At 42.2% G+C, this 20934-nt stretch overlaps 2 protein-coding genes across 11 annotated transcripts in view; both read right to left on the bottom strand.

Annotated features, from left to right (window-relative positions):
- Nucleotides 1-6916, bottom strand: part of LOC105010317 (protein tyrosine phosphatase receptor type M) — a 254489-nt gene extending 247573 nt beyond the window's left edge. For all 10 annotated transcript variants that reach the window (XM_029119022.2, XM_029119023.2, XM_029119024.2 and 7 more), the window contains exon 1: nt 6530-6916. In XM_029119022.2, the coding sequence (XP_028974855.2) occupies nt 6530-6602 (73 nt within the window). In that variant the 5' untranslated portion in view covers nt 6603-6916. The remainder of the gene's footprint in view (nt 1-6529) is intronic.
- Nucleotides 6917-11994: 5078 nt separating this feature from the next.
- On the bottom strand, nt 11995-18038 carry LOC105030783 (leucine-rich repeat-containing protein 30). The gene is made up of 5 exons (XM_010904865.5): nt 17070-18038; nt 16421-16771; nt 15711-15868; nt 14676-14891; nt 11995-13207 (listed from the first exon to the last, which is right to left on the bottom strand). Exons 1-5 carry the CDS (start codon nt 17112-17114, stop codon nt 13078-13080), a joined length of 900 nt encoding a protein of 299 aa, XP_010903167.4. The 5' UTR covers nt 17115-18038; the 3' UTR covers nt 11995-13077.
- Between the last annotated feature and the right edge of the window lie 2896 nt (nt 18039-20934).

Raw genomic sequence — 20934 nt, 5'->3', positions numbered from 1 at the left:
TATTGGAGGGAGAGTGAGATTTATTGAAGGGAAACTGAAACATCGAAGGAATAAACCATATTATAGGGCTAGTGAAACATATCAAAGGAATAAAACATATTATAGGGCTAGTGAAACATATTAAAGGAATAAACCATATTGAAGGGATAGTGAAAGATATTAAAGGGGATTTCACTCTTAGTTGATTTGTATCATGTTTCACACATACCTGTAACTATCCAGAAAGAATTGGTTTTGCGAGTTAAATCATACACTTTATTAAGTCAAAGGTGTATTGAAGGATGAGCAAGATTTTCTTTCATTTCAGTGCCAAGTCAATCCTTTTCCCATAACCTAAAAGAGTACAATTCCTGCTCAGACCCTGTCCCGCCCCTAAGGATGCTTTTTTCAAACAAGTTTGTTTTTTATCCCGGGCAGATCGCTAGCTAGCTCATTGCTGGATATTCTAACTGTTTTTGCGGTATTTACTATGGGTGGGGAAAGAAATCGATACATGTATGAATCACTATTCTATCTGTCATGATTCTGAATCGATTCTAAAACTAATTAGCAAAAGCATACTAGTATTTACATAGCTTTGTTCACATGCTTGATGGTTTTCAATGTAAGTTTGAATTTAAATTGCTAGCATAGATATCAAATTACAGTACCACAGTGTAGTCAGACTTAAGCTAGCATGTGAGGCAACGGAGGAAATTCTACACTAAATGTAACTGCTGTTATTTTCATTACCATGGCAGCCTCCTTTCATGTGTGATATCTTGCCTGAAACTCGGGTCACAAGATTAAAAGTAAGCAGTAACCACCTTCTTTCTTAATAGAAACACTGTTATTCTTTAGGAAAAGTTACAAAGCATATTTATTTGTTTTACTGTGTCTTGTATGTGCTGATTGTGCTCCATGTCATCAAAACCATGAGGTTACAAACCTGAAAACTGAGGAATGCTAGTGATTCTACTCCCACATTATGCACCAGAAATTGTGTTGATCACAAGACCCTGGATATCACCAAAATCAACACCTTGATTCCAATTCATTATGAAATTTTAAACAACAGTTCAGATCTCGATTTTTCACACTTTCGGTAGTATCGAATGCACCGAAACATGATAACATGGACATCATGCCACACCTCAGCAAGAAGGACAGAAAAGGTTCAGTCAGCACCTAAAATGAAAGTCATGCCCAAATAATACAGGAATATAATTACATTTTTTGAGGTAGACTATAAATTACAAGACATTATGCTGGAATGGTGTCAAAGAATTTTGTGCAACATCACAACATTTCGGGACCTGAAATCAGCACTCACATGAGCGAATACTAAGTCTGTGAACTGAAATTTTAAGGTGAATTATAGAGCCCTCTATGTCAACAAATAATTTGTTGCAAGCAAAAGCATCACCGTCTGTTATTTAGTTTAAACAGAATCACAGGTACGTAGACAGGTAGTAATGTGTATGCCGACTAGCCCTTTAACAGAGGACTGGTTCATAGGTCACCAGTGAGAAGAGGAGCTTCACCGGGTCCTGTGGCGCGTGTTGCCATCCCCCCGATACACAGTCAATTTGTCTTGAACACCGTGAACAGTTATGTCAATGTGTTTCCTTAACACACACACACAGACACACAGACACACAGACACACAGACGCACACACACAGACACACACAGACACACACAGACACACACAGACACACTCACGTTGAGGAACAGGAAGAGACGCATCACACACACACATACAAACAGACACACCGCACACACACTCACATTGAGGAACAGCAAAAGACACACCACAGACACACACACACACACACAGACACACACACAGACACACTCACGTTGAGGAACAGGAAGAGACGCATCACACACACAGCCACAGACACACACACACACACATACAGACACACACCAACAAGCACAAACAAGCACAGACACACAACCTTGCCTTATCATCATAAAAGTGTGTATGAAAGCAGGAAAAACCAACGAAGCAACCAAATTTAGATGTCTTCTCTCTGCTTTGTACTGTCATCAATCACCAAGCACAGTGTTTTTTTCAGTTCTGTTGATGAAACCGTCTTAAAACTTGCTGCTTGAATTTTTAATTTCATTCTCCATTGGCTCAAACAAAGGATTCTTCCTGCCTGCCTGCTGCCTACCTGCCTGCCTGCCAGCACACCTTTCAGAAGGAGAATATTTTCCAAGGTGGATGGTCTAACAAACAGTTTTATGAGTTAAAAAACTAACTAATTTAGATCCCGACTTCAAATGGAGTGGTGTTCATCCTTCCCAAAAGACGATGTCGTGTTTTTGTGGTTTTAGTTACCAGGACGCATCGCCACAAAAACCATCAATCAGGGTTAGTCACCATGGATATCAGATGCACCATCACTGCAAGGATCCACTCTGGCAATATGTCCCACAAACGCAGATGTATTTTAATATATCCGAGAGGAAATTTTAGAAACAAACAAAAAGGCTGATAATATAGTACGAGGGTCATGTAGAGGCTGATAATATAGTACTCGGGTTATGTAGTGGCTGATTATTTGGTACTAGGGTCATGTAGAGGATGCTGATGTAGTACTAGGGTCTTGTAGAGGCTGATAATATAGTACTCGGGTAATGTAGAGGCTGATAATATAGTACTCGGGTAATGTAGAGGTTGATAATATGGTACTCGGGTCATGTAGAGCCTGATAATATAGTACTTGGGTCATGTAGAGGCTGATAATATAGTACGAGAGTCATGTAGAGGCTGATGATATAGTACAAGGGTCATGTAGAGGCTGATAATATAGTACGAGAGTCATGTAGAGGCTGATGATATAGTACGAGAGTCATGTAGAGGCTGATAATATAGTATGAGGGTCATGTAGAGGCTGATGATATAGTATGAGGGTCATGTAGAGACTGATAATATAGTATGAGGGTCATGTAGAGGCTGATAATATAGTATGAGGGTCATGTAGAGGCTGATGATATAGTATGAGGGTCATGTAGAGGCTGATGATATAGTATGAGGGTCATGTAGAGGCTGATAATATAGTATGAGGGTCATGTAGAGGCTGATGATATAGTATGAGGGTCATGTAGAGGCTGATGATATAGTACGAGAGTCATGTAGAGGCTGATAATATAGTATGAGGGTCATGTAAAGGCTGATGATATAGAACGAGGGTCATTTAGAGGCTGATGATATAGTATGAGGGTCATGTAGAGGCTGTTAATATAGTACGATATTTCCAATGACTGTGACAATAGGTGTGTTTGTGTGGACAGCATATTGAACACGTAAACTGGCTTTTACTTTTCATGATCAGTTTTCTGACAAATATCTGCACAAGTGTAGTATTGTATTCAATTCATTAGGACTAATGAAACAAAGCCTGTATGGCTGCGTTTCAGATCTCCATCCCCAATATAATCCATCATTTCTCCTTCTCGGTTCATTCACTATGCTTTGTCATTGGTGAACTGACTACCAGGCTATTATCACATCATTAGCATCCTGCTGTTGACATATGGCTATATCAAGGGGACAGATCAATTACTGGTTCATTAATTAACAAAGGCCTACTAATCTTTAAAAGTCTAACATAACTTTCCATGCGGGGCGGTATTACCAGAAATGCTCTCTCTCTCTCTCTCTCTCTTCCTCTCTCTCTCTCTATCCCCCCTCTCTCTCTCCCTCTCTCTCTCTCTCTCTCTCTCTCTCTCTCCCTCTCTCTCTCTATGCAACGGTGGCCCCTAAATTACAAACACTGCAAGTTTCCTCGCTATTCTCTGGTACCTACTATCATTTGCTGAGATTAAAGCATGTGCTGCACCAAATAGAATATGGAGAGATTCACTTTTGGCTAAAGTGATTGGAGTTCAATTTGTTAAATTCACATGGCCTTTTTCCACCTACATTTCAACATCTACTATTTAATTCAATATAAATAAATTTGGTCCACCCGAAATCGGACAATCCGACGATTGTAACCCAACTCCTCCAAATGGAGGGGAGAGGAATACAAAGGAGGGAAGAGAAAATGAGAGCAGGGGAGGGGAGAAAAACACATCTGATTGATTAGTTCCTACTTTACATATTTACACACTCATGCAATTAGGAACCACATTTATCGACAACCTGAGTGCCGGGGGGACTTGGATTGCAGCGCACTTCGTCTATAAATCTCCCCTTTAACGCATACACACGCAGACATGTTCACACCCACACACATTCTCTCTCTCTCTCCCTCTCTCTCGTCTCTCCCACTCGCTTTTTCTTTCTCTCTTATGCTGCCAACTCTATAAGTAAATGTGTATTGACTTGTCTGACTTAATGTCTGTCTGATGTTCAGGTGTTATATATGATTGCACAGCCAATCAAGTCACAAACTTATTTTAACCATACCGGTCTGGGTACTGATGTGAACAAACCACTTTAAAACAGCATACGTGTGGTTTATCAACCCGACATAACAGTGACGTACCTGGCATGTACTTGACAATCAGAGCGTTAGGGCCCTTTTATCGCACGGGAGAACGTCAGACGCCTGAGGATTTTAACAAGTGTACCATGCTGCCCCCATCAGGGAATCAGAGGAACTGCACCCTCACAGGTTCAAGACTCGTCTGACTTCAGCTCGGTCTATCCGTCCACAACCTATGAACAATGTTTTTTTTAAAATACCGAAAATACACCTTTGGTTGAAAAAAAATAATTGGTTGAAAATGTGTCAAAAACACAATGATAAAATGTCACAAATACATATTTTGTGTGAAAAACCTTATGAAACATACTCCATCCAGAACCCTAAGAAAGCTTAAGACATCAGACGGCTAACCTCTCTGACATACTCACAGTTATCCAGTGGAATCAGTGTTTGTAAAAACCCTGGTGTAGCTCTTAATGTGAAAGCTTTTGAATAATGTGATGTGGGGGCTAGCATTAAACACCATCCCCTTAGGCTCTAGCTGCCGTTACTATTCGTATGGTTATTGATCGGACTGAACATAATGCCCTGGTGACACACAAGAGTCATTGTGTCCAGACAGACATCCGAAAGGACCCCTTTTAGGAGCGGAATAACACCGTTTAATGTCCCCTCTGGGTAGGATCGGGGAACCTCTACTCCGGCTTCAGATAAGGCAGCAAAATGTGTAAGAGAGGACAACACAGTAACAGCTAGTTCTAGCCAACCTAATGAACAAAAAACATGATTTGTTGTTTCAATTTTATGCACATTTATTCAATAGGTGCAGGAAAACGTTTACTGAGCCCGACTACAAGGCAGGAAAAAATACAATGAAATACATATATTAGGGCAAGTTTAGACATAAATCACATTCAAAAGTTGTATTCTGTGCATGACAACTTCCCATAAAGAGACCATGAAAAATGTCTGTAAATCTGCCATATTAAGCCCCAAAAAAGCTGCTGATACCAGTATGACTACAACATAAAATGTTGCTAGAATTGTTTAATGTATCTGGTAATTGAAGTCTGCTATAACACATGACACTTGTCATAACGCACGGACCGACTTCATCTCATTCGGCCAGTTAAACGCATATAAGTTCTACCCTTCCACACAGTCTAAACAAAACTAAGTTAAATCAGAAAACTCAACGGAAGCTGCTATTATGTTCATTAACCGATAACCTACCACATTATTTATTGGTATATTGCCTTTCATTGGGAAGGGTGCCTAGTCTACCCACACATTGTCGCCCGTTAATGCTCAAACAAACATTCATTTGGTCCGTTAACACCTAACGATGATTGATAAGAAACAGTTTCACAACACGGCCTTAAAAACATAACTAAATTAAATCAGTGCATTAAGATGTGTTGATGCAAACAAATTGATTAAATTATTGAATGTGATATTTACATTGGTTTTAATCTCTCATCTACGAACTGATAGATGACTATGAGTCCTAAAGATTCCACACAAAAATATACAAAAGTAGAAAAAAATATATAAATTGTACAGTATGCTTAAGTTGATTAGGGCGACCGGGAGGAATGGGTGCTCTTATGGAGAGCGCGCCCAAACTGGCAACCCGTGCATTGCAAAGTATCCACGGGGAATTAAACAGTAGGCTATAAAACGATAGCTTATACTACCATAACAAGTAAGAGAATGACCAAAACAACACAAGTAGGCTAGCTAACGGAAATAGAAGCCCTCAGTTTTGAAGTCAAGTGGCAGGATCACTTCAGGTTAATCACATTAGCTTACAAGTTATTACGGCTGGCGGTGCGTATCGTTAACGGTAGTTCCGGGCAGTCGGTATCAAGCATCTGGAACTGCAGAGGTCCCATTTAAATAAAACAGTATGTCAATAATATAAACAATATACTGTAAACTGTTGCAAGATGTATTTACGAAGCCACATAAACTATGACGAGTTAACTGAGGAAACTGTCGATGTATAGACTATGTGCTATGGCCGTTGACTGACTGGTGTTTAACATACTGGCTACCTGTGAGGATTCTAAACCGTTGAATTTGAAGTGAATAAAGTCTTACCTTTATAGAGTTCTCCTCGAACCGTTAACAGCAAGCTAATAGCAGCCAAGAGACAGCGTATAACTTTATCCATGTCGACAAGAACAGCCGTTGTGTTAACCCCCGGTAGCGGGGTTAACTGTGGAGCGAGAAAACTCTTCTTATGTCTGTCACAAGTTGAATATCTGCCTTCCTATAGTTGGCATCTAATCGATTTATGATACAACTGTTTTCTTCTCCCTCCTCCTTTCGTGTCTTTCCTTGTGTCGGTGTGTTTAGCAACAACGGCTCCTCTTCGACTTCCAACAGACTTGGCGCGGGGAGGAATCTCTGCACTCCGGTATTACGCGGGGAGGATAGACTGGGTTCCGTTACGCGAGCTCCCTGTGCTGTCCGCGCGCTCTCTCTCCCCGGTAGAGGGTGTATTAGAGTTCTAACCGACTGACACTGACTGAATGTGCTGGCACGCGCCAGGCACAAACCGTTTGGAACGCGGGAAAGCAAGGTGTTGGTGTACCCTTACATCCTACTCCCCCATCAGGGTTTTGAATCAGTTATGCAGTTTTACACTCACTCTCGACTGCTTGTCTACATTGAGGACGTCCACACGGCCATAGGAGACGACATGGCATGGTTCTGGACAATATGTTTTTTCAAGTGAAGTCATGTATTTTATTAATCGCAGTACTATTGCTGTAGGTAGTTGACTTGGCTAGTTAAAAAGGATACACACATTTGTACTGTTAAAATGTTCATCCAACACAGTCAGAACATTTCTGGCCACCTCTCATAGCCATAGTTCGTCTCTAGGTTTCTTCCTAAGTTTAGACCCTATTAGGGAGTTTTTCCTAGCCACTGCCTCAACCCTTTTGTAGCTTGTTCTTTGAGGTTTTAGGCTGGGTGTTTGGAAAAGCCCTTTGTGTCAACTGTTGATGTAAAAAGGGCTGTATAAAATAAATGTGATTTTGATTTGACAAATAACACAGGCTAGCAGATTTTACAGCAAGCAGGCTACAACCAATACACATCTCCTAACTTTGGTAATAGCAGATGAACAGGTGTCCAAAGGGTGTGAAAGAGACGTTAGTGCATTAGTGAATACCTTTTGATAACCTGTCTTCTTGGATTGGGTCATACCTGCTAGCTTAATCAAATTAATCACGGTCTCATCTCTTATCTCTGTCACACTATTTTTGTAAAATAATGTTCTCTCCACATTTACCCAAACTGCACCCCCACCACGTTCATATATGTGTGTGTGTGTCCAGATCTCATGTTTTGATCCCCCAGAAAGGGGGATCAAATATAGAAACCTAATGAACGTGCATTCATATATAGAAAACCTAATGATCGTGTACTGTATGACGCAACCCACGTGACTACTCCAGCATTGAGAGACCCGTTCCAGACCCGTTCCATGAGGTCTTCACACATGAAAAAGCACCATCCCACTGTATACTGTTTACTGTTATTACTGTTATTTCCCTTATGCACTCTGTTGTGCGATTGTTCAATTATGTCTCATTTGTGGATTGTCTTGAAGTGTGTGTGCATGTATGAGCTACATGTGTGTTAACGATGTTGTCCATGCTGTACACAACAACATCTATATACCAGTTAGTGTTACATACTGCATTTGTTTCCATTCCTAATTAGAATGCAATGACAAATATAAGAGTATCAAGGATGATACGCCTGGATATTAGTCACGTTTGTTTTTGACCATTATTTCAACCGGAACACTGTAATATGGCATCAAGGTTTCTCTCTACCTATCACACTTTAGCTCTCTCTCTCTCTCCCTCACTTCATCTGTCCCTATCTCCCACAATCCATCTCTCACTGTCTTTTTAACTTCATCTCTCACTCTCCCGGTCTTGCTCACTCAGTCTCTTTCTTTCTCTGTTTCGCTCCCTCCATTCTTGCTCTCTGACTTGCTTACTCCATCTCTCCCCCTGTCTCTTTACCTGTTTCTCTCTCTCTCCGTTTCTCTCTCTGTGTCTGACTGACCGGCTGTCCCTGTCAGTCTGTCTGTGTTTTTGTCTTCCTGTGTACCAGAAGGTGATCAGGGAAATGGTGAATTTTCTATGTCACACTAATAGGTTATACGACGTAAGAGATTATATCAGGTCTAATGTGTCTGTTTGTTTGTCTTTGTCTGTTTGTGTGTGTGTGTGTGTGTGTGTGTGGTGGTGATAGTAGTGTGTGTCTGTTTGTGTGTGTGTGTTTGTCTGTCTGTCTGTGTGATGATAATAAACATAGAAAACAGGAGGCCACACAATCATAATTGTATGACTTTATTACAAGTGGAGAACAGTGGGGAACTGATGTTTGCACATACACACACACACTCACACTACGCCATCACACAAACAAACACACACAAACACACACTCACACACACACACACTACCACCACCACCACCACACAAACACACACACACACGATGACTGGAGAACAGTGGGGAGTTGATGCCTCCACTCTCTATCGCTCAGACACACACACACACACACACAGACACACACACACTCAGACACACACACACACAGACACACACACACACTCAGACACACACACACACACACACAGACACACACACACTCAGACACACACAGACACACACACACACAGACACACACACACACACACACACACACTCAGACACACAGCCAATGCAGGGAACAGTGGGGATCTGATTGTGTCATTTACAACGCTGATGAAAGACACCTCTTCACATTGGTTCTCTCTCGGTCTCTGACTGTCATGATATTGTGTGATAAACACACACGCACACACGCATACGCACACACATACACAATTGCACAGACAACACACACAGAGAGACTAAACCCGACATGTTCAAGAGGACCAAAAAACTGCAGACTGATTGATCAACAACTCACCTTCCATTTGTCCACCATGACTCATTTTTTATGTGCAATTCACTTATGATCCAATGTGTTTTTGTATCTTGAACAGGGCCACTGACCCGTGATCGTTGTGGAGCCATGTGATGGGGGTGAGGTTTGTTTTTTCCTGTCTCTAACCTTTTGGGAGGTTGATGATGTGTGATTGCAGGGGGCATAGAGACATTAAAAAACAACCAGACCTGAATGTCATTTTACTGATTGGGAGGAAGACGAGGTGAATTTGATCAGAGGATTAGAGAGTATTAACATTTGTAATTTTCACAATTGGATAGTCTAACAAACATAGCCACCGCGGTCAAAATTGCACCCTTTTGGCTTTTTAGTGCACTGCTTTTTACCAGGGCCCATAGAACTCTGCTGAAAAGGACTGCTCTTATAGGGTGCCGTTTAGAACAACCAAAAAGGCTTTATCCAGTGTGGCTAACTGACAGTTTCTCTGGATAATAACGTCTGGTAAGAGAGTAAAATGTGAGGCCTTTTGAAAATGATATTCTGTCCGTCTCGGAGACAATACACATCCGGGGAAGAAACAACGTTATGTCGGACGACGCCAGTTCCAGCGCTGTCTTAGACGTTTATCCTCGTCCGCGGGAAAATCTTGGAGAGCATTTAACCCTGCTCACTTGCAGCAACATGTCAATTATCATCCTAAAGCAAGGCTTGTTACAGGGCTGTCAGGATAGAAGGATGGCACATACCGTGAGCTGCAGCTCAAAGGATCATCGGTTCTATCCCTGTGCCAGGCGCTCATTTCAATTTCTGTTTTAATCCTCTCCAAACTCATAACACTTTGCTCAACCGGTACGAATCAACGCCGTGTCTTAACCGTGACGTTCTGATGTTTATCCTGCATACCCAGGGTGAGACTGGGTGATCTGTCACATTGACATGTTGATATCGTCTTAACTCACCACTGGAGCATATTGACCTTTCTCAGGAGCCACTGGCTAAACAGCTAGTCATACATACAGCATTATTCGCCATGACCTTTTGATATTCATAACGTAAGAGGAACAGAGAGTAATTGTGTGCCAACCGCATGATATATATACATATATTGGTAACACTTGAACCCCTGGCAAACCCCTTTTGGGTCCACTTGCATTGTGTTTGCATTTGAGAAAACCGACACACACACACACACACACACACACGTATACACTGCCACAGTAATACATTGAATGATCACTGGTTTTCAAGACAGTACTTTTATATGTCCAGAAAGGAACTCCTCTCCCGGTGAAACCTGAGGAGTTGCGTTCAGTGCCAATCCATTCTCATGGCTGACCCCGCGGGAGACCAGGGTTCAGGACCCCTCACAACTCCGTATTCTCTCCATCCAAACTTACAGTCTGTGGCTAAAAACACTAAAATGCAATAGGATAGTGTTCATTCTCCTTTGAAGAAAAAAGCTAACCCCATTAATTGAATCCACAATGTCTGTTGTAACAGCTGTGGTCTGACACCAATTATGAGTACAGCACGTCTGATGGACATCAAGGAACTTATTTATAATCCTTGAACTTTTTTCTCATTATGTGCCATTATGTGCCTTCTAAAGGTCTTAGACTGGAGGGATTCATTTCTCATAGATGTGTTTCCATGCATGCACACGCATGTGTACATGCAAATGTGTTGTGTGAGTGCTTGTGTGTATTTGTGTATAATTGTGTGTGATCCACATCAATGTGTACATGTGGGTGACCTGACAAAAAGAAAAAAAAACAACCAGGCAATAATCGGTCCCCACAAGGTTTTTGGCAGGTCCCCACTAGGGAAACTGGGATTTCCCTCTTAGTGGTTATTGGTTAAGTGTTTAGGTTTAGGGAATAACATACATTTGGGCATAGTGTTAGAATTGGGGTTAGTTTTAGGCTTAGACCTTATTGTTTATGTTTAGGTCCTTAGGGCTTGGTTGAGTTTAGGCATAGGCCTACAATTTGTTTTTGAGTTTAAGTTTAGGGTTAGGTTTATGGTAGATTTTTTGGTAATGGTTATGTCTTAGGTGTGCATCTTCCAGTGTGTGTGTATGTGTGTCCCCAAGTGTGTAATTGAGGAAGAGAATAAAACAGACAAACAGAGTGAGATAGAAAGAGAAAAGAGAGAGAGATAGAAGAAAAGTCTTCAGTCTTGAAGAGGTCAAATATAATGTAGTTACGGCATGCTGCCAGCAGAGGTCATAGTGTCTTCCCAACTGACTGCTTATACACAGATAAAACTCTGTAAATGCAGTCTTAAATATATTGCCAACCAATCAGAATTGAGTATTCAACAATGCTGTGTTCTCAATAGATATATGGTTACAAAGACAGTGCTTATACTATGAACTGCAGAAAACACACTATGTATTTAATATAGCTGATGAATAAATCTTAAGAGTAATGAGTTTTTCAATTTCTCACAGTCATTTATGATTTGACAGGACTAGCAGACACACTCACTCCTAGATTCTATCAGTAGGAAAGCCATTGGTTCAGTGAGTTGACAGTCATCCAACAGAGACATCACTGCAGCTGTCTACTGCTTAACCTGGGCACATATGCTGGTTGCACACACACACAAATCGCTTGTTCAGCGACAGCCACTTCCTCCTGATTTGGCTCGCAATGAGGCTCGAACCCACATTCCAGAATGCAACTTAAAAGTTACTTTGTGCAATTGCACAGGGTCCTTCGCCAGGCCGTCATTGTAAATATATCTCTCCCTCACTCACACGTGTCATGGCAGCTGATTGCGTGGTCCAGTTGGGGTCATAATCGTGGGGTCACGCATTAGGGAACAACTGACTGTCGCTGACCTAAACCTGGGTCAGATCTAAGGTGTCCTTCGCCAACAGTGTCAGTGCCAGGCCATTCAGTTTTTCTACACAACGCACTTCCAGTCATGAAACAACATGGTTCAGTGTGTGCCAGGGCATGCCCTCCTGATTACACCTGTTAGCTTGGCACTGAAGAAGATCAAGAAAGGCGCTTGATGAGGTGAGTCATTGCTGGTGAAGAGGTCTTCCTGGTCTCTGAGCTGAGGGTTTATTGAAACCTTTAACAAGCACCACCACCATATTGATTGTTGCCTACATGTCCTCGGCCCAAGCCAAACCTGATCGTCATGACCAACCCCCGAAAAGACTCTGTGCTGAGGATAAACTCCACCCCAACCCTCACAGTATCCCCAAAACATGAACTGTGAATGTATACCTTAATCAAAGATTATGAACGACATTTAATATTAAACATGACAAGGAAAACGAAGGTAAACGTGATTTTATCCGACCATGTTAGTGTTGAATAGTAAAAGACCATATTATACTTAACTATTGAGAGTATAATGTGCTATACCATACCTGGTCACTCATCAGTGGTCAGGGCATTGTCAGCCTGGCTGATCAAGCTAATTAGGTATGTTCATACATGTACGTCCTTCATGATCCTGGTAATCTTCGGCACCCAGAGATAATCTTGGTTTCTTAGTTCACCAGAACAGATTTTCCAGATAAAGTCTTGTCTTTGGGTGAGTCCTGTGACCACAGGGATTTTTCACATTGATCCCTGCATGCTCACAATTAGGGTTAGCTTATTTGCCACCAGCAATACAGCTACAACACATTCACTCTGTCTCTCACACAAACACTTTGGCTGTTCTTAGCCAGGTTTTAGATAGTTGAACAGTGCGTTCAGGCCTCCTTGTAGTATCTCCTGGATGGGCTTGAGTAGAGGATTGTGGACAATGTGTAGTCCCTTATCCATAGGATGGCATGCTAGCTTCCCCAACCTGCACAGGACAAAACCACACATCTTTAATGATCACTGTCCTCCCTGACTTACACAGGAAAAATACACACAGCTTTATTGATTGCTAGCTTCCCTGATCAACACAGGAAAAATACACATGGCTTTAATGATCGCTAGCTTCCCTAATCAACACAGGAAAAATACACACAGCTTTAGTGATCGCTAGCTTCCCTGATCAACACAGGAAAAATACACACAGCTTTATTAATTTCTAGCTTCCCTGATCAACACAGGAAAAATAAACACAGCTTTAATGATCGCTTGCTTCCCTGATCAACACAGGAGGAAAACACAGAGCTTTATTGATTGCTAGCTTCCCTGATCAACACAGGAAAAATACACACAGCTTTATTGATTGCTAGCTTCCCTGATCAACACAGGAAAAATACACACAGCTTTATTGATTGCTAGCTTCCCTGATCAACACAGGAAAAATAAACACAGCTTTAATGATCGCTTGCTTCCCTGATCAACACAGGAGGAAAACACAGAGCTTTATTGATTGCTAGCTTCCCTGATCAACACAGGAAAAATACACACAGCTTTATTGATTGCTAGCTTCCCTGATCAACACAGGAAAAATACACACAGCTTTATTGATTGCTAGCTTCCCTGATCAACACAGGAAAAATACACACAGCTTTATTGATTGCTAGCTTCCCTGATCAACACAGGAGGAAAATACACACAGCTTTAATGATTGCTAGCTTCCCTGATCAACACAGGAAAAATAAACACAGCTTTAATGATCGCTAGCTTCCCTGATCAACACAGGAAAAATACACACAGCTTTATTGATCGCTAGCTTCCCTGATCAACACCGGAGGAAAACACAGCTTCCTTAACCAACACAGGAAAAAACTACACTCCTTTAATGATTGCTAGCTCCCCCAACCTACACAGGACAAAACAAAATGCCTTTAATGATAGCTAGCTACCATTATCATTGCACTTGTTTTCTGGGAGGCGCTAATATAAAAAAGGATCCATCATTTGACAATTCTTCAGATGCTTTAGCTTAGTGCCATCGAACTTTTGATGCTAATGTAGGATTAAAAAAAATAATTTATACCTATAACAGAACTACTGCTCATCTATGATCCCAGCTCAATGACAAAATAAACGTTCAGACTGATGGGTCAGAAATAACAGAATGTGTGTTTTGTCCACCTTTTAACCTGCGCCAGGTTGCTTAGTAACCATACACTATTTCAGAGTAATATACATTTCTGGGTGGTGGGGCATTTATAACAGCATATATAATAATGAAATACATGTAGCTAAGAAAGATAACATAAAGTCACTTGGAAAACATTAGATCAATGACAATTGATATATCATGGCAAAGAAATGTGAACATTTAAAATTGTTAATTGTAATTCTCAGTTTGCGCCCTGTTGAACTATTAATTGATAACAGTGGGCATTGGCAGTAATTCATATCTTAACCTGTTGAGTAGGTACATCTCTCCTGGGACGCTTTGGAGGTCATTGAAGTCCACGTTGAGAAGCTCTAGAGATTCCATGAAGCAGAGGGTCTTGGGCAGGCAGTGGATTGAGTTCCCCTCAACAATGAGGATCTTGAGATTCACCAGGTCCTGGATCTGATCTGCTATGTTCTCTAGACGATTACAGGCCAGGTGAAGAAATTCCAGACCCTTCATGCTGTGTTTGGAGAGATCATTGTCATACAAGTGAGAGAGAAAGAAAGAGACAGGGTGAAAGACGGGGAGAGAGAGGGTGGAAAAACTTTGTTATATCTGATATTTACCTGTAGACAGGTGGAGATGGGAACTATTTGGTTATGTCTGATATTTACCTGTAGACAGGTGGAGATGGGAACAATTTGGTTTTATCGTAGATTTACTTGTAGACAGGTGGAGATGGGAACAATTTGGATATATCTGATATTTACCTGTAGACAGGTGGAGATGGGAACAATTTGGTTTTATCGTAGATTTACTTGTAGACAGGTAGAGAAAGGAACCATTTGGTTGTTGGTGATATTTACCTGTAGCGATTGGAACAATTTAGCTGTAAGCGAGATTTACCTGTATGTAGATGGAGATTGGAACCATTTTTTGGTAGCTGAATATTACCTGTAGACAGGCGGAGATGGGAGCAATTTGGTTGTACTTGATATATACTTTTAGGCAGGTGGAGATTGGAACAATTTAGTTGCAGCGGATATTTATCCTTTAGGTAAGTGGAGTTTGAAGAAATTTCTTTTTAGATTGTATTTACCTGTAGACAGGTGGGGATGGGAACCATTTGGTTGTACCTGATATTTACTTTTAGGCCAGTGGAGAATAAAACCATTTAGTTGTTGCTGATATTTACCTGTAGACATGTGGACTTGGGGACCTTTTAGTTATAGATTATATTTACCTGTAGACATGTGGACTTGGGGACCTTTTTGTTATAGATTATATTTACCTGTAGACATGTGGATTTGGGGACCTTTTTGTTATAGATTATATTTACCTGTAGACACAGGTTGGGATGTGAGCCATTTGGTTGTAGCTGAGATTCAGTTTGGTCAGGTTCCTCATGGTAGCCAGACTGTTGGGCAATCCTGTGATCTGGTTATTAGCCAGACTGAGAACCTCGAGTCTAGTGCAGGAACCCAGCTCTTCAGGTACCTTGTTATTTCGACATACATTCAATACGTTAACATTGGTTAGATCGTATTATTGCCATTTACAACAAATGCATTAGTTTCCAAGTTTGGTTAAATCTGCTTTTACTTATGTTTTGTCATATGACTAATTGAAACTAGCAACCATCATGATCACTAGCTAACATCATTATCACTAGCTACCATCATGATCACTAGCTACCATCATAATCACTAGCTACCATCATGATCACTAGCTACCATCATGATCACTAGCTAACATTATTATCACTAGCTACCATCATGATCACTAGCTACCATCATGATCACTAGCTAACATTATTATCACTAGCTACCATCATGATCACTAGCTACCACCATTATCACTAGCTAACATCATAATCACTAGTTACCATCATTATCACTAGCTACTACCATTATCACTAGCCACAATCATGATCACGAGCTACCACCATGATCACTAGCTACCACCATTATCACTAGCTACCATTGTTGTCACTGGCTACCACCATTATCATGTGTGATGAGTCAAGAAACCCGAGGCACAGCTTCTGACCTCGTTGAGGTGGTTGCGGTAGGCAAACAGCACTCTGAGTCTTCTCAAAAGGCCAATCTCTGGCGGCAGACTGGTGAGACGGTTCCCCCACAGATTGAGCACCACCAGGTTCTGCAGAGCCCCCAGGGCTGCTGGGAGGATGGTGAGACAGTTCAGGGACAGGTTCAGCTTCTCCAGCTCTGCCAGCTCCCAGAGTGCCGCGGGGGCCACGCCCAGGCCACGCTGGGCCAGGCTCAGGTGGGTGTAGCCGAAGTGAGTGGTGGTGGCCCTGCGGATCTGCTCAGCGGCCGAGGAGAGCCCCGGGGGGTTGTGGTCTCGACCCGGCATCCGTCTGCTGTCGGCCACACTCACCTGCACGAATGGGACATGTTAGCTAGTTTGGTCTCCAATGTTCGTTATTAATTTCCCAATCTTGTTTCCAGTCCCAGACTGTTTGCGTGCACACAAACACACACAAATCCAGAGTCACACAGTTTCAGGGCCACAACGATTGGAGATAATATTCTGTCATGTCAGCGTCTAAGAATACCTGAGATCTTAAAGCAGCATTTTTCTAATTGTCATATTAAGGTTTTCTCTTATTACCTGTTTTATTACCCCGGGTCTGAGATCTGAGAAATCACTGCTGATCAACCTACCTAACACTCACCTGGCTGAATTCCCCCCCTGAGGAAGAGGACGGCTTCCCTCCCATAGTCCTCCTGGTTCCACCACCCCAGTAGACCTGTACTGAATGGAGGTCTTCAGTATCCTCAGAGATCCTCAATACTTAGAGATCCTCAATACTCAGAGATCCTCAATATCCTCCGATATCCTCAATACTCAGAGATCCTCAATACTCAGATATCCTCAATATCCTCCGATATCCTCAATACTCAGAGATCCTCAATACTCAGGGTGTGTTTGGCACCTCTGGTTTAATGGTGAGATAACAATGCCTGTGGAGTTGTCATAGCAGCAGGTGGGCTTAGAGGGAATAATGTCCTTCTCCTAGCAAAAGAGAGCATGACCAGAAGAGAGCATGTTCAGAGTACTAGCGCACAGGTAGGTCTTGTAAAAAATTGTCTCTCCTGCTGTCTGGCTATAGTTAGAGTCCTTTGTCTAACGTCGTGAAGTTTTTCTGTCCTGTGTTTGCAATAGTGAAGGGGGATTTCAGACCGTCCTGTGTCTGTAGTAGTGAAGCTGTGTTTCAGACCGTCCTGTGTCTGTAGTAGTGAAGCTGTGTTTCAGACCATCCTGTGTCTGTAGTAGTGAAGCTGTGTTTCAGACCGTCCTGTGTCTGTAGTAGTGAAGCTGTGTTTCAGACCGTCCTGTGTCTGTAGTAGTGAAGCTGTGTTTCAGACCGTCCTGTGTCTGTAGTAGTGAAGCTGTGTTTCAGACCGTCCTGTGTCTGTAGTAGTGAAGCTGTGTTTCAGACCGTCCTGTGTCTGTAGTAGTGAAGCTGTGTTTCAGACCGTCCTGTGTCTGTAGTAGTGAAGTGGGGTTTCAGACCAATGCTGTATATCCTGTGACTCGTGGAAACAAATGGCCTCTCATTCTAACTGGGGTTTATCCTTCAGCTGTCACTGCCACTTCACAGTGCTTCACACAGTGTTTCTCCAACACACACACACACACACACACACTACATATACACACAAACCACATACACACACACCACATTCACACACACACACACACACACACCACATACACACCAAATTCACACACACACACCACATACACACACCCACACACACACACACACACACACACACACACACACACACACACACACTGTGCCACAGCTACAACCCTGACAGGACAGCAACCAGGGATATGCTCAGTATGGTTTTACATTCCAGAATGTTCAGTTACAGTTCTGTAATGAACAACCAATTAGAAAAGGGGGGAGGGATTGTGTGTTTGGTAACTGTCAGCATGGCCACTGTCCTTTAAATATGTCACTTAAGCCACACCCACCAAACCTAAGTGAATACATTATAGTAATTTGTTCATAGTTATAAAAATAAATAAAAAAACATACAACACATACAAACGCACACACAAGGAGACCTGTGTATAAAATGTTTCTATCAAGGATAAACAAACACGTGTAGTTGGTAATGTAAAACACCTGAACAATCTAACTTATAAAATAAAGTATGCCAACAACTGGTGACTTTATGTCTGAAAGAATGATTCTCTGTCCCTCTCTCTCTGTCTCTCTCTCTCAGTTTTGCCTTGAATATGACACCGAAGTTGTTAGCATATGAAAACCCTGAATCCGGTCTGCAGAAAGCATCAGTTAGTAGAGGTGTTAATGAGTGTGCTAAGCAGCCATGGGCCGGTTCTCACTGAGACACTGTGGAACATGGAAGCTTTCCAGCACTGGTCTTCACTGTGGCCCAACAGTCTGAAAGGCCTTTAGAATATATCCAAGCCTTTTATCTCCCCCTCTTACTCTGCTCCCTCTCTCTCCCTCTCTCTTTGTTACCCTCTCTCTCCCTCCTACCCTCTTGCCCTCTCTCTCTATATATATATATATATCTTACCCTCCCTCTTTTATCCTCTAATCTCTCTCTCAAACTCCATCCCTCCCTCTTTCAGTCTTGCACTCCTATCTTCTTCTCTCTCCATCAGTGAGAAGGTTCTCTCTCTGGCCACACTCAGGCTGTTGAAAGAGTATAGAACTATTCCGTCCTTGGCAGGTGGCTTAGCTGGTTGAGCATCTCAGCAGTAATCGGAAAGGTTGCTAGATCCAGTCCCCGTTGTTCAGTGTGGGCTGTTAGTCCTCATTGGTCCCTGGTCATTGCTCCGAATCAGCATGTGTTTCCAATCAACTTGTCTGGTAAAAGAAGTGTGGAAAATGTCAATTAAAACTAAATTAACGTATGTTTAAGCTGCTGGCAAAGCTCTGTTTATGGTCCCTGGAGCATAACTGGGTCTTCTGGTTGGAATAAAGATTAACAAACAACGTTTCTCCCCACGAAGACGGTCTGTTCATTTCAGTTTGCATAAGGATCCCCAGTCGGCCGCAGAATTACATTTCCTCTGTGGCAAGGGGCTCAAGACTTGTCATCCGTTCCCCACAGATGAATCGTCAGTCAGCCATTGTTCATGGATGAAGCAAGGGCTTGGAACTGGCTCTTGTTGTTATTCACCCAGATGACTATTTCAGTTTTAAGACCTGTTAGAGTACGTGGGAGGATTGTGTGTGCGTGTGTGTTTGTGTGTGTGTTTGTGTGTGTTTGTCTAGTCTGATACTCATTATGACCATGTTGTAACGCCCCCTTATCTCTGGACCCTGTCTGTCCTCTGTACAGATGAGGACGGTAGTTCATTCACACTACTGATTCAGTCTTGTGTTACGTGGGTCTACTGATTTACATTTTTCAATTAAATTCCATTCAGTTCACAAAGAAACCCAAATTCCAATGATGTGGGATCACATAAGGCACAGGTGTCAAACCGGTTCCACGGAGGGCCGAGTGTCTGCAGGTTTTCGCTCTCACCTTGTACCTGATTGATTAATTAGTTCACTAATTGGTTAATTTCTACCCCCACCTGGTTGTTCAGGTCTGACCTGGGAACCAATTTAAAGGAAAACCCAAAGACCTGCAGACACTCGGCCCTCCGTGGAACCGGTTTGACACCCCTGACATAAGGTAATCTTTGAATAGGTACAGAGTCCTGCCATCCCAGCAGTGGGGGTTGTATACCCATGGGGTACCTGGACTAACCCCGGGCGAATCTGGACTAACCCTGGGCGTACCTGGACTAACCCCTGGGGGAACGTGGACTAACCCCCGGGCGAACCTGGACTAATCCCGGGGGTACCTGGACTAACCCCGGGGGTACCTTGTGGTTAACAGGTCTGCGGCCTTCGGGGCCATGTCTGTTTGGTGCTGAACAGGCACATCATTTTAATTCATATATACTATTCTTTTTACCACCACCTACATGGAGATTTGCAATTTTCATCCAATACAGAGAAAAGCATGCTTTTTGCACAATATTATCCACAAAAGTGTTTGGCTTTCAAGCTGTTACAGACAAAATGTGACCATTACACTCACTATCAATAAATCCCAGGCTTGACCCGAACTGAATTGCAATTTAGGCACCAACTAGGAAATACGCAACTTCTACAGTTCGGTTTGTCTTCGCCAAATTTTCAAAATACAGTTGGGGGAAAAATATAGGCTACTGTTTGGAAACAAATGCCTACTGCTGAAAAGATAAGACTAATCTGTCAGAAAAAAATAACAATTAATGCTAAAATGTAAACAAAGCTGCAGGGCTGATGACTTGTTTTCCGAACCAGAGAACAGCTTTGGCTTCGCTTGAGCCATCAGCAATAGAAGGGAATGGAATAATACTAGTTGAAATCCATTCTGTTCTGTTCTGGAGTATGTCTCATTCCTTCTGTTGATAAAGGGCTTGTGGGATTGTTCTGTCAAACATATGATAAGGAAATGGACTGACAAGGCCATTGGGGAGCTAACAGAATGCCTTGAGACCACAGATAGGGA

The sequence above is a fragment of the Esox lucius genome, chromosome 3, assembly GCF_011004845.1.
Source record: "Esox lucius isolate fEsoLuc1 chromosome 3, fEsoLuc1.pri, whole genome shotgun sequence".
Taxonomy (NCBI): Eukaryota; Metazoa; Chordata; class Actinopteri; order Esociformes; family Esocidae; genus Esox; species Esox lucius.
This window is presented reverse-complemented; position numbering and strand designations above follow the sequence as displayed.

Coding starts and splice junctions, on each gene's coding strand:
- LOC105030783 (XM_010904865.5), bottom strand. CDS start 17,114: ATGGGAGGGAAGCCGTCCTCTTCCTCAGGGGGGGAATTCAGCCAG. Junction 15,869..16,420: donor ACCGCAACCACCTCAACGAG/GTCAGAAGCTGT, acceptor CGAAATAACAAG/GTACCTGAAGAGCTGGGTTC. Junction 13,208..14,675: donor GAGATGTACCTACTCAACAG/GTTAAGATATGA, acceptor TGTCCTGTGCAG/GTTGGGGAAGCTAGCATGCC.